Below are 14,814 nucleotides of genomic sequence, written 5' to 3'. Positions count from 1 at the left end.
GGCTTATGTTAGGGCGTCATGTTTTTAAAAAATTAAGAGGAACCCCACCCCCACCCTCGCAAAGAAATACACAATTCACTCAGGAGGAATGGACCATGCAGTAGGAGGGGGGAGTTTGGGCTAAGGGGAGGTACAGCAGTGACAGGTGGGGAATTGGTTAAAATTCTACTTTGCATGGCAGAGGTGACATTTAACAAGTGTGGGACCGGAGGGTTGTGCGTGGGCTTTTTCGTCAACCTACAGCCCCTACCACAGTCAGATCAGTAGGCTGATGTGGTTTCCTGGAAATACCCCAGCACGCAAACACTCCCTTGTATAACTGCAGACGAGCCGTTACACTTGACATGCGAGTTGCCTCATTGATGTGGTGCGGTAAACCTTCTCATGCAGAGTCTATGAAAATAATCATGTGAAGCAGACATGTTCGTTACAAGATAAGAAATTTAATGGAGGCATAGCCAAAAATGTTCATGACCAGAGGTCTGTGGTTTAATGATGCCGACAGAATTGTCGAGTTCCCAGCAACATGCAGTCATGCCTAAAGACCTGTTTCCCCCTGATATTCACTACTATCACAATGTGGCAAATACGCAAGAGTATATGTAAAAATAAACTGGTGTTCAGTACAATGAACTGTGATCTGCTGCATTTTAACCCTTTGTAGGTCCATCCATCGCCTACCGCTTATCCTGTATTCAGGGTTGCAAGGGGGCTGGAACATTGGGCGAAGGCAGGGTACACCCTGGACAGGTCGCAAGTCTATCACAGGGCCGACATGTAGAGACAGACAACCATTCACACTCACTTTCACACCTATGGGCAATTTAGAGTCACCAATGAACATATCCCCATGCATGTCTTTGGACTGTGGGAGGAAGCCAGAGAACCAGGAGAGAACCCTTACATGGGAAGAACTTGCAAACTCCACACAGAAGGAACCCGAACCCGACCTGGGAATCGAACCCGGGACCCTCTCACTGTGAGGTGACAGTGCTACCCACTACACCACCGTGCAGCAAACTTTAGCAAAATTTAACAAAAGTCAGTTTGCTTGGAATCAATCATTTGAACTGAAGAGTTCAAGCTTTCTTTTCACAAAGCCTACTGCCTCTCTACCATACCAAGCTTTGTCTGACTGCTTACTGGAAATCAAATCATGGTTCTCACTCAACTGAGGTCCTCCTCATCGGCACCAAATCCACCCTAGCGACACTCAACGCTTTTTCCATGTCCATCAACAAAGCCACTGTTGCTCCTTCCTCCCAGGTAAAGAGCCTGGTTGTCATCTTGGACAGCACTTTATCCTTCAAGACCCACCCCAATAATGTTACTCGGGCTGCATACTTCCCTCTTTTACACCAACCTTCACTGCTATCCTTGTAAACACCCTGATTACTTCCCGACTGGACTACTGTAACTCTCTCCTCTTTGGTCTTCCTCGGAAATCCCTCCATAAACTCCAACTGGTCCAGAACGCAGCCGCTCGCATCATCGCCAGAACTCCTTCTATTGAACACATCGCTCCTTCCCTGCAGCAACTCCATTGGCTCCCTATCAAATCCCACATTGATCTTAAGATCCTACTCCTCACTTTCAAGATCCTCCGCAGCCTGGCAGCAGTGTATCTCTCTGAGCTCATCCACATACACACACACCGTCATGCACTCTCCAATCTTCTTGATCTGATATTGTTTGTAGCTTAGCTTTATTTTAAGATTCATTGTTCAAGTTATTTATACTGTGAGGGTTGCTGGAGTTTTGGCCTCCTCAGAATATTTCCCTCCTCCATGTACCTTGGAAGTAGATGAAGTGTGATAGTATACAAAGGAACTTAGAAATTAGGGAGTGGGGGTGGGTGTTCATTTCCTTACATGTTGCAGCAACTCTCATGGTAACAGGGCCCTTATTGCACACACCTTTTAAGCAATTCGATCAAGCACAGCTTTATTTTAGAATATACACCATGTGAGCACAATATGAACTAAGTTTATGATAATTTTGGACCCAGATGGCCAAAAATAAATCAATGCAGGAAAAAACCCCACTAACCGTGAATGTGGAGTTTAACTCTTTGATAGGTCGCAATAAACTGAATAACATTTTTTAGATTACATCATATTGGTTTTTTTTAATTTTTTATGAATGAACCAACCAAAGTCTGACTCACTGCCACTTCTGTTGCAAAAATCAAAAGTACATTTGAGACTTCCTCGACAGGAAGCTATATCTATCTGCTGTTGTGCAATAGGAAGAGTTTGTATCCATGGTTACGTTGGCCTGACCCTTTTGTAAGCAGCAACAAACATAGATGGTGAAATACACCTTTCCACTGAACAGTATCACACACACACACACACACACACACACACACACACACACACACACACACACACACACACACACACACACACACACACACACACAAATAAAACCACTTCATAACTATGTCATGTGTAACTCCCCTGTCTGTGTCATTTTTGCCTGGAACTGGAGGCAACTTCCACATTGAGGTAGCAGGTCCAGTGATGAAATACACATAGAACACTGTGTACTACACAAATATTTTAAGATACTTAAGATACAACTTTACCCCATGTTTTTCTATTTACACACTACCACAGTACAAATATAATTTGCCCCTCTTATTATTGCTTATTAAATAGCATAAACCCGTACTAAGTTATTTATTACACGTTATAATTGTAAACCTAAATGGACATTTCAAGAGTTTATTCTTCAACTATTATAACTTCACCTATCCATAATTGGTCTACACAGTATAGAACATAATTATATGCAATGATGTGTTACACACATTTGTTTAAAACTGCGTCTAACTGATGTTCTAAATGATGCTGATCCTAGGTTGACCTGGGAAACAGTCACTTGACTCAATGTCCACTTCACTGATATCTTCTGTCAGAAAGTAGGCACTCAAATGTTGTTTTTTGAACAGTTAGTTGTAACTGTTTTAACAGTAGTTAGCTGATTGTTTTTATTGTTGTTGTTGTTTTATCTCAGGCTGACGTTTGTTCTTTTTCTGGATCCTCTGGACTAACTCTGCCGCCTCGCCTTCCTGATCCTTTTCTCCCTCGGTTCAGTCTCTGCCTTAGTCTGACCGAAGATTAAATTGCTCAATTATGGCTTAATTGAATCAAATATTTGTTGCCCCAGTCATCTGTCTCAGCATCTGTGTCTGCACTTTTGTACACTAAACAGTCCCATAATAGACAGTTAAGTAACTCCAAACTTCTGGGGCTTTCAGACAGATCTCATGGTCTTCAATGGCGGACGGAGTTTGAATGAATACTTAATTATTTGCTAAATGGTTGGATGTTTGTCAAAATGATACCGTTTCACAACCAAATGGCCTATTTATGATTTGAAAGAAAATCTTAGTATTCCCACTGGCAGTCATCTCGTTGTTCACCTTGTGGAATTAGCAGTCTGATCATTATGTACATGTAGGAGTGTGTTTAAAGGTGACTCACTGGACTGCAAGATGACAAGAGAGGAGAAGTGAAAGTAACACATGGTAAAGCACTGCACATGGATGCCATGATTCCTGTCATTCATGTCTGCTTGGCTGAGTCTCAATAAAGCTAAAACAATACTTAAATAAAAAAATCTGCTATCTGTTTGTAGTTTTTTTTTATATAAATTTATTTTATTTTTAAATAAAAAAATATAAAAAGTTTTTAACAGAAAACTTCTCAAATACATCACAATTTAAGTTTGTCTTAAGACAAAGAAACCATACAAGAACTTAATGAAATACAACCCGGCTACAGTCTACAATTGGAAAGGTTTGATGGCAGCTTTTGATATGTGACTTTTCTGAACTGAAAACTTGCACATGACAACCACATGAGCAGTGTATGGCCCTCTGGTGGATGTAAACCCAATATTCACTACCATTGTTATCTCCATCAACTGGCTTTTTTACATTAGATGAGAGGGCTGGCGAGAGCTTTAAGTCTGGTTTACGAAAAGCAATGAAGTACAAGTAGACAAAAAACTGCGAGGGCTGCAGAGCTGGGTGTGAGTTCATGGGTTTTGAATAACATGCCTCCCTTAACCTGCAGTCAGTTCATTTAATGTTGAAGAAGCTTCTAAAGAAGTTAGAGTACACATTGACATTTTTCATGCTGGTCTACGGGCACAAACTGGCGCTAAACACAAACCTAAAATCTCTCATGATGAGAGGAGTAACATTTTTGTAATAACTTATATTCAGGGGTGAAAGGAGTATTCAGAACATTTACGTGAGTAGAACTAGCAATATTGGAAAGGGTGAAAAATGACATCTGAGTGTTTTATTATTATTATTATTGTTGTTGTATTCGTGAGGCATTCATATCATTAGCATTTTTCTGTTGTAGGCTAGTTGGTGGAGGTGGAGCTGATATTAACTGATCTTCATTTATTTTATGTTCAAGATAGATAGATAGATAGATAGATAGATAGATAGATAGATAGATAGATAGATAGAAAGAAAGAAAGAAAGAAAGAAAGAAAGAAAGAAAGAAAGAAAGAAAGAAAGAAAGAAATACACCATATCACCACAGGGTCGCAGACGTGACACTACTTATTGTGACTACAAACAATGACTACAACTCCCGGCATCTATCTGTGTTTACGGAAGTGGGAGTCGTCAGCAGAAGATTGCCTCGTTTTGCTGTTCACGGTACCCGCACCGGGGCGGTCCCGCTAGGTTACGTGGCAGGAGACAAGAACAACCCGTATCGGGACACGCAGGTGCCTCAAAACGAACGCGACGTGACCGTTACTACGCGTGAGACGTTGTGGTTGTCAGTGTAGTTGCTGCAGTAGCTTAGCATGTTCAACGTTAGTCAGAAACGTAGCTAACTTCAGTTGTACGTCAATGAAACCGTTGGACTCAGACGAGGAGGAACAGGAGCAGCTGGGTGCTTACCAAAAGGAGCTGAGACGTAAGTGAAATGCTAAGTTAAGTGCTAAGTGTGCTAACTGCTAAAAACAAATGGTGTTAAATGGTGTTAAGATAGAATATCGTGTGTTAAAAGGTGTTGTTTACATCAAATGTTTGTGCTGTAGTCGTAGAGTTACCGGTACGTAATGTCATTGAAACTAATGCCCTAAATGTAAATGTAAACTAGAGTAACGTTACCGAGATGCTCGAGCCGTTAAAGTGGTATCACTGCCACCTGTTGCCGATTCCCAGTCAGACCGAGAAGCAGACATCCTCACAGGATGTGCTCGGCTAATAGGCGACATATTCAAGAACACAAACATCAATGTGTCACACACAGAGGTGTAAAACTACCTTGGCAGTATAGATGAATGGCATCTATTTAAAAATTAGACGCTTAATGGAAGAAAAGACAAATTCTTACTAACATGACTTTCTTCAAATTCACTGTCCCAGTGACCCATAACAGTGTGGCATCATGTAGAATACCGGCTAAAGAGTATGCAGCAAATATTAATCAATGCTGTTAATCACACCGGTGCTTTTCCTCCTGTGGCATACCAAAATATCTGCTGTGAAAAGCCCTATTTTACTTGTTTGTTATGTTGTTTTTTGGACCCAAGTTGATAATGTATCCATCAAATTTGGTTAAATGTGTACAGAAAGTCTCTTATTATACATCCCAGAGATTTCACAAATTGTTCTCTCTTTTATTTCGTTGGAGGGCAAGTACCCATGACAGCCATTGGTTACAGAAAAAATATAGGCCAGATACAATGGTCTCATTCATGAAACATGAGCAGAACAAATTTGTGTGTAAACTGCTCACGTAGGAAATTTAAGTGTTTCATCGTAATGTTAGTAGCTCTGAGCTTTTCGTAAGTACTAGGCAAGACAATTTTAGCACGGCAATTTTATTTGTATAGCACCTTTCAACAACAGTGCAATTCAAAGTGCTTTACATAAAACATTAAAAGCATTGGAGAAAAAAAACCCATTAAAACAAGAAAATAATAAAATAAAGTTTAAAATAAAAAAAATAAAAAAAATAAAAACAAGAATATCAAGGAATAGAAAATATAGTGCTGCATAAGAAGTTCATAGCTAGTATTGTTTACTGAAAGGCAGCATTTAAAACAACTGAGATTTGCAGCAGACCTGCAGCTTTCTGGAAGTTTGTTCCAGATATGTGGTGCATAAAAACTGAAGGCTGCCTCTCCATGTTTGGTTCTGACTCTGGGGACACAGAGCAGACCTGTCCCAGACGATCTGAGAGGTCTGGATGGTTCATAGTTAAGCAGAAGATCAGAAATGTATTGGTCCTAAACCAGTCAGTGCTTTGTAAACCAGCAGTAGTATTTTAAAGTCAATTCAAGACTCAAATTCAGAACGCCGCTGTTCTGAATTTACTGCAGTTGTCTGATGGACTTTTTTAGGGAGACCTGTAAAAACACAGTTACAGTAGTCGAGCCTGCTGAAGATAAAGTCATGGACAAGTTTTTCCAAATCCTGCTGAGACATAAGTCCTTTAATCTTTGATATATTCTTTAGGTGATAGTAGGCTGACTTTGTAACTGATTTAATGTGGCTGTTGAAGTTCAGGTCTGAGTCCATGACTACTCCTTTTGTACTAACAAAATCTACTCCTGCCTCTAACTGTTATAAACTGTCATATAATGCTTGTCATTAGCTGAAATACGACATTGACACGTTCTGTGCTTTACTAACATTTCATGAATAAGACCCAATGTGTGTATATTGGTTTCAGAACGGGCCAACCAGAGCATACAGCAGCTGAGCAGTGCTCTAGAGCAGCCCGGCTGTGATGGAGAGGCGGAGGAGCCCAGAGGCAGAGATCGCAGCATGTTCACCACCATGGCTGAAGAGGACACGTCTGCATGGAGCCAAAAGACACAGAGCGAAGCAGGTGACTCAGTGATTAGCTGTGGGGCAGCACCACATTGGAGATTTCCCTGTTGATATCTTGTTGACAGACAATACACAAAAAAAAGTGATTATAAGATGGTTCTTGTGTTTGTGCGTGCATGCGCATTCATGCTTGTTTCTGTGTCTGTGGCATTGTAGTTAATCAGCTGAAGAGCCTTCTACTCAAGCAGTGCAGAGAAGTTCCGTCTCCCCTCTCTCCTTCAAAGAAACCGTCTCCATCCAAGGTAGGATATGCAGTCACTAAATATTTAGATGTATTAGACCTTAGGAATGCCATTTACAGAATTATCTGTCATGCTAGGGTATGATTTCCCATAGTTAAATTTGTTAAATCATTGAGGCATTTTTATTATATTAATATTTTGCTTGCCATTCTACTGTGTTTGCCTCATTGTTTTCTTTACTCTGTTAGAGAGTACAGCAGGAGGGAAGGTCCACCTTGCCTGCTTTTCAGGATTTGGTCCCGATGATTCACAACCAGTCAGAGTACATCAAACACCTGGAAGCTGAGGTCAAATTGTGCAAGGTATGTGCATTTGTGTATGTTTCAGTCCGTTTTACTATGACTATATTTACTATTGTACTGATTTGGAAACTCTTCGGTTCACCTCTGTGTGTGTGTGTGTGACTGCAGGAGGAGCTGCAGGGGATGAAACGGCACATCAGAGTGGTGGTGGTGGAGAATGAGAAGTTGCATTGTGACCTCAAATCCAAAGCTGTTGATGAATCTCTGAAAGACTACACAATCCAAAACTCCATGGTAATGTGTGTTCATGTGCGAGAAACTCGCATGCATTCTTACGAGGGCACAGAATATTTAAAATGAAGGTTGAAATAATTATAGAGTATATTTTAAAGTATGGTAGCTATCTTCAGGAAAAGTCCATTAAGTTGTTACATCCAGCATGCATTGCAAAATTAATTTGCAATTAGAGGGAAGTTAAACTACACTATACAGTATATAAACTAAACTAAACTAAATGTGTTCTTCAGGTGAATGAGAGTATGGCAGCCAACAGCCGTAGCGTGCTGCAGAGAGCAGAAAACACCCCATGGAAAAATGAACTGGTAGGGATTATGGATCAGTGTTCTCCTCTCCAGTTACTGTTGAGTTCTCCTTCTCCATCTCCAACCTACATGGCCATTGGCATGCCAGTTCTGCATTCACAATATTTTCTGTTGTGTATTCTAGAAAAGAAATGTTGTGCTAATTCCTTGTGGACATGTTGAAATATCAATTAATTTTTACAAATGTGTTATTTTAAAATAATATATATGGTTCTAAATTGTACAAACATACACTTATACAGTTCCAAAATTGTGGCAAACAAATGGTTTCTTTCATAGTCTCTTCTGAAAATGTTTGTGTTCATCAGGAACAATTGAAGGTGATTTACCAGGCCCAGATTGAAAGCTTGGAGGCTCAGGTCATCTCCCTCAGGTCAGTTTACTTGAGCTGATCATGGATTTTTTTTGTCTTATTTATTGTATAAGCCTTAAATGAGCCATATTTATCTCCTTCCTGGCCCCCTTTCCCTCAGTTTCTCTGTTTCTCATCCTTTGCTTGGTCTTAGGAAGGATCTGTCGGTCAGTCAGAAGGAGTGTGAGGAGGTGAAAGTTCGTCTGAGACACCGGGAGAAACAGGCTGCAGACGCTCTAAGGGCTGATGGAGCTCCCCATGTGGCAGGATTGTGTCTAAAGTGTGCGCAGCATGAAGCTGTGTTGGCTGGGACTCACACAAATCTGCATGTCCAGGCTATTGACAGACTCACAAAGTCAGTGGTAGCACACACACACACACACACACAAATAACAATTTTTGGTTGATGTGTCTTAATAACAAAAAAGAAATACAAAAATAATTTCCCCCATGTGTTTGTTAAATGGTGGTCATGCATTTTCTTTTCTATCAATGTTTTAGGGAACGTGATGAGTTACTGGTGGCTCTGCGTGCTCTGCGTGTTAGTCAGCAGGAGGCACAACAGAGGGAGTGGTCAGCCTGTCTTCAAGTCAAACAGGCTGTGGAGATGGCTGAAGAAGCAAATCTCTACAAAGCCAGGGTCAGAGAAACATACAGTGTATACACACACTTTTCCAGCTGTGTTGTTGGCTCAAGCTGGATTTTTAGTTGTCCTCTTAAATGTTTCCTCCTCCTACTGCATCTGTTGGTATGCATGCAGGTGGAGGTGCAGTGTGAGCAGCTGTCCAGGGAGCTAGCTCGACAGAGGGAACAGCTAGAACGAGAAGCACAGGCCTTGAAGGAGAGACTGGCTGAAGCCAGAGCGGAGGGCCGGGCTGAGGCCCACAAACAGAGGGATGACCTGGCACAGACAGTAAATAATTCTTATTCAACTATATTGTTTGTACATATATTCTATTGTATATGTATGTAATGTCAATCCACATCTTTGGTTGCATTGAAATTCTAAACTGTACTTGAATAGTGAAGCACAGACTAAAAATCATTCTTCATACTGCTATGATGTTTAACAACCACCAGAGGGAAATATTAATATTGTTTGACGTACATATGAAATGGATACAAAAACAAAATATGTAACATTTGTGTTTGTTTTAGGTGTCCGGCCTCTCCCAGCAAGTTGCTGAGTTGGAAGGGCAGCTAGACAGAGCTCACAGAGACAAGACCTCACTGACCAACCAGTTGGAAGATACTCTTTGCAAACTTACCAGCCAGGAACAAGACAATACTAAGGTACACTGTGCATTGTACAAGAAAACCTGAAGTCAACATGTATGTATTGCAGCTTATCGTTGTTGCCTGCACATGTACTTTAGCTGCTAGATCATAATATGGCTCTACCTTTTTAAAGGGAGACAGGTAAAAACACCTGATAGTCCGATGCAGCTAGTACTGTGTACTTGTAATACTTTGAAAAATCCACTGGGTGGCAGCAAAGGTTTATCTGTTTCTATATTTAATTTTGTTGGAATGGTAAATTCAACAAAAATGCATAAATAAGTTTAAGGAAAGGTAAATAATCAAGCCTCAATTGAATATGCTTGGTGTATATATATATATATATATATATATATATATATAGTTATATATACATATATTTATATAGTGTTGAAATACATTGAATAATAATAATAATAAATGAATATATATATTGTTCAATGATTTACAACACTAATATTAATATGTATTATTAGTTATTAACTATTAATGATGATAAATTGATAGAAGCACATAATGTCGTACTTTAAACATAAATAAATCTAAATCCTAAATATCTAAATTGTTGTATATGGCTGCTTTCAGGAGGGTAGACAAGTGAAACTCCTAACTATTAGTATTATAAAATACTGTAAATAGATCAGTAAGGACCTTTCTAGATAAGAGCAGGGTAAGACGATGAAAATTGGCAAATGATTAAGTAAAAAACAGGAAGTACAATTTGTTAATCAAAGGACTGTCTGATCATTCTGTATGATCTAGATGTGTGTGGATCTGCGGCATCAGCTCAACCAGACCCAACTGAAGAAAGAGGAGGCAGAAAGAGAGCTCCGAGAGCTCAACACCAAGACCAGCAGACGGATGGAAAAGGCGGCACAAGTGAGTCTGCATTCAACCCAGTGATTTGTTTGTAATATAGTCAACATTTATTTAACAAGTAACAAGGTGACACAAACCAGCAAGAATCGCTTAACTTAACCATAATATAAAAGGGATAATGGGATAAATAAAACCAACACACTAGCATCTTCTCAGAGGTTGAACGCAGCAGTTCATTAGAAGGATTACTACTAAGTTGATCTTTAACTTACAGGTACAGATAACCAAGCAGTGTAAAGACCCTGAGTAAACATACATTGATTGTGTTTGTTCAATAAAGAGTATTTCACCCTCCCATAAACAGCCAATTGAGCCATTGTTGTAGCCCATTCTTTATAAGGGAGTGGGTGCTTTTTCTCCCTCCAGTGTCTCAGTAGTGTTGTGAAAGCCATAATAATCAATCTCTCAAAATGTTTTAAGTTCAATTGTTGAATCCAAACTAGACAGAGACTTTTTTTAATAACCTGCTGAATATTATGCCACCAAATTTTAAGTGCTGGCCAATTCCACAGTATATGTAAGATAGAAACACCATTCTCTTCAGACTCTCCAGGAAGAGTCTGTTCAGTTTCCACTTAAATAATCGTTGTGGTCCGATGCCAAGTTCTTTGCACATTGTATTGATGCTGACTTAGTTTATATTTATTAGATTACTTCAGTATTTTTTTTAAGTCAGCCAATGACCAGTTTGTTTAGTCAATTATTAATTATTAATTAATAATTAAGTAAGTAGTCGCCATTTTTGTGTACTTGGGTGTAAAAAGCTAAATAAAAAATCCCTTAAATATTTATTTCCTAACTTCCATATCTATCCTAAATCATTCGTACAAACATCAGCTATCCGGTTGTGAATTCTAGAGGAAATAATGACCGTGCCAGAGAAGTCCTGGTTACAGTTTTAAATGCCACAGGGCTTGTTAAATAGAACACCTCATACAACATATGAATTGCTTTCATGAATGGTAACATTCATGAATGAAACTATTTGGAATTTTAGATTATCAAATCATTTTTCTTCCCAACCTTGAGGTTGAGGTTGTAATCAGCCTTAAATATTTTGTTTGCCTGAGGACATAAGGTGGGTTGTTTTTCAAAGATTTCATCACCTCCTCTTCCTTCTCCCCTTCCATCTCTGCGGGACAGGAAGTGGAAAGGCTGAGCTCAGAGCTGGTTGGCTGTCGGCAGCATCTGGAGGCCGTCCAAAAGGATGGGAGCCAATGGCAGGCTGAAGCCCTGAGCCTAGCAGAACAGCTGGCAAATGCCCAGCGCCAACTGCACCTCACCAGGTAGTACCTAATCCTATTATACATGCCACCACACACACACATACACACAGCACTCCCCTCTGCCCAGCTCTTGCCCAGCTCAGCCCAGTCCAGTCCAGTTCAGACCAGCACACCAACTGTACCGCACCAGGTAACGGCTAATCCTATTATACAAACCACACACACATAAACACACATACGTGCCACTGTGCCATGGTCCTGGTACCAACTGGACCTCACCAGGTCACCTCTAATCCTGTTATGCATGCCACAACATAATACAACACACACACACACACACACACACACACACACACACACACATATGAATATATATATATATATACACACACACACACACACACACACACACAAGCACAAACACACTGCCCACTCCGTGCCACCAGGCCAGTGCCCAGCCCTGCAATAGCTCCAGCAGAGCCAAAATGGCGCCTGTGCCTTTCTTCTGTCACTGACACACACACACACACACACACACACACACCGTAATCAGTGGACATCCTGGCCTCGGTGCCACCTGCCAGTGCCCTGCACCCATTCTCACAACGGGCACTACCGACTCTCCTCCATCTTCTCTCTTTCTGCATCTGTTATATTTCGGGCCTTCTTGCATTTATTGAGATAGGTCAGTGTGTGGGTGAAAGAAGGGAGGGAGATGGGGATGACGTGCAGTAAGGGCCGCCGGTCGGATTCGAACCCGGGGCCGCTGCAGTGAGGACTTAGCCTCGGTACGTGGGCCGCCAACTCTACCACTGAGCTATCCGGCGCCCCTATTTCTGCATCTTTCTAACCCATTTCTTCCTGGTTCCCTATATCACTACCTCTGTTATTTCTTATTCTTATTTTTATCCAACCCATCTTTACATTCATGCATCTATCTCTTCTGCCTGCTTCTCTACAGTCCTTTATACTTTCCTTTTGCTTTTCCTCCAACCTCTTCTTTCTTTGCCGTTATTCTTTGATCTTCTCCTGTCCTCCTGCATTCCTCCATCTCCTTGTCTTCCCTCTGTCCCTCCTGTCATCTGCTGGCTGCTGTTACCTTCCACACCATCCACTGCCAGGGCCATGCCAGCCCATGCCAGCTGCCCAGGGCACTCTCTCACCCCTGCTGCCCACAGCCGAGGTGTCTGTGATGGGCACAGATGTGGCAGTGGGGCCCTGTGGTGCTGGAGGCTGCGGGATGCAAGTTTGTGTAATCTATGAGTTTGTGTTTGTGGGTGTATGTGTTTATGGGCCTGTCAACTTGGTTGTGCGTGTGTGTGCGTGCGTGTGTGTCCACTGCATCTCCTGGCTTGATCTGTGTTTAAGTGTGTTTTTCTGTTAGGTGGCCTGCACTACCACACTGGCCGCGTGGTGGGCTGTTGTGTGTTTAAGGGATGAGACGGTGTGTGTGTGTGTGTGTGTGTGTGTGTGTGTGTGTGTGTGTGTGTGTGTGTGTGTGTGTGTGTGTGTGTGTGTGTGTGTGTGTGTGTGTGTGTGTGTGTGTGTGTGTGTGTGTGTGTGTGTGTGTGTGTGTGTGTGTGTGTGTGTGTGTATTTTGCAGCCAGCTGTGGAGAATGACATGCAACATGATGACTTTGACCTGTACTAGAGGAGCCACTGGACTAAACCATTTTACTGCCTTCATGTGTGCGGGTGTATGTGCATGAGCGAGTTTATAGTTTTATCTATCCGCAGATGCATACTAGATGTTTGACAGCTGTTGACTTGGCGGAGCATGTAGCCATTCAAATTCAATTTTGGTCATTAGCATTGAATTGAAAGCCACTTCTGATACTGAGTTAATAGGGATATTTCTTTTCCTTCAGTTGTACACGAGAAGCTCAGCAGTTCACATTCACCGTCACAAAATGAATGATGAATGCAGTGTTGGACACGGGTATAAAAGTCATAAAAACTACAAATCCCCACAGTGATAAACAAAGTGACGTTGAAGTTAAATAGCCTGCACTGTACACAATCATGTTATAAAGGCCTGCATATCTGTGTGAGAGCCTAAAATATTGTCACTAATATTGGCCTAAGGATCTAATTGTGCTACAAGCTTGGGTTGTATTTAGTTATACAAACCCAAGATACAAATTATGAATGTATTGCTATTAAGTGTCTGAAACTCTTATTTTAAATGTTGTGAAGTATCATAACACATGTTATCATACTCTGTTATGACTGAAACTAAAACAACAATACAAATTAAATGTACACCTACTGCATCAGCTGGACACATGTTGGAGCATTTTGTCACACTATTAGCACAAAACCAATGTGAATGATCCCATTTGACAAAGTGGCCCATCATAAATGTGGTAGAGAGGGTTGAGAGATGCGCTAATTGTTCAAGTATGCGGCGTAGGGGCGTACACATTCTTCAAAGGCAGCAGTAATCATGTGAGCAATTACAAACGGATTGAGGGAGAAGTTCAAACTCAGATTACCATCTCACCTCTGCACACCTGGCCAATGGATGAGTGAGGCAGGGATGATTGGTGGTGTCAGAAAGTTACAAAAATGGTTGGACGCAGCTTCCCATTTCACACGAAAGATCTGGGCAGAGATGAATTTAGATGATGTTTGACGCCTTCAGATACATCCAAATACATTTTTTAGCTGTTTTTTTAATTGCTATGGATCATCACCGTTTCACTAAGCATTGTATAAACCAAGATAGGAACACTGGAACAAGTTGAGACACATTGAGAATTTTAGTTTCTATTCTCAGCAGTCTTGTTTTACCAAACTCAGAAGCCCATAGAGTCTTTACAACCATGTCATTTCATATAACAACAGAGTCTTTAAACATGGGGTTGTAAATATATGCTGCAGATGGAATACCAAAACAGGGAAATGGGCATTTTTGGAGCATCAAACACAGATTCACACATCCACACACATCTACATGTCATGTACATACACCTGCTGGCATTTGGTCACAGCCTTTGTGCGTCCTCAGGACATGTTTTTGTCTTTTCCTTTTTCCCTCACTTCATTTTTGCTTTTTTGTTTCAAACTAAGTGAATAAACCTCAAGCGGCTGTCCCCCTCACCTCCCTCTCT

The 14,814-nt window shown here is 41.0% G+C and overlaps 1 protein-coding gene across 2 annotated transcripts in view; it reads left to right on the top strand.

The window, feature by feature from the left end:
• The first annotated feature begins 4,651 nt into the window (after positions 1-4,651).
• sdccag8 (SHH signaling and ciliogenesis regulator sdccag8) overlaps positions 4,652-14,814 on the top strand; it is a 43,974-nt gene continuing 33,811 nt past the window's right edge. For both annotated transcript variants that reach the window (XR_014597932.1, XM_084020979.1), the window contains exons 1-13: positions 4,652-4,952; positions 6,720-6,878; positions 7,037-7,122; positions 7,311-7,424; positions 7,533-7,658; positions 7,892-7,966; positions 8,275-8,339; positions 8,473-8,673; positions 8,820-8,958; positions 9,079-9,231; positions 9,477-9,611; positions 10,359-10,475; positions 11,619-11,761. Coding sequence is in view for 1 of the 2 variants with exons in the window: in XM_084020979.1 (XP_083877105.1) it covers positions 4,886-4,952; positions 6,720-6,878; positions 7,037-7,122; positions 7,311-7,424; positions 7,533-7,658; positions 7,892-7,966; positions 8,275-8,339; positions 8,473-8,673; positions 8,820-8,958; positions 9,079-9,231; positions 9,477-9,611; positions 10,359-10,475; positions 11,619-11,761 (1,580 nt within the window). In the remaining variant the exon portion in view is untranslated. The remainder of the gene's footprint in view (positions 4,953-6,719; positions 6,879-7,036; positions 7,123-7,310; positions 7,425-7,532; positions 7,659-7,891; positions 7,967-8,274; positions 8,340-8,472; positions 8,674-8,819; positions 8,959-9,078; positions 9,232-9,476; positions 9,612-10,358; positions 10,476-11,618; positions 11,762-14,814) is intronic.

The sequence above is a fragment of the Eutrigla gurnardus genome, assembly GCF_963514095.1.
Source record: "Eutrigla gurnardus genome assembly, chromosome: 11".
Classification (NCBI taxonomy): domain Eukaryota; kingdom Metazoa; phylum Chordata; class Actinopteri; order Perciformes; family Triglidae; genus Eutrigla; species Eutrigla gurnardus.
The sequence above is the reverse complement of the archived record's forward strand: the minus strand, read 5'-3'. Positions and strand labels throughout refer to the sequence as shown.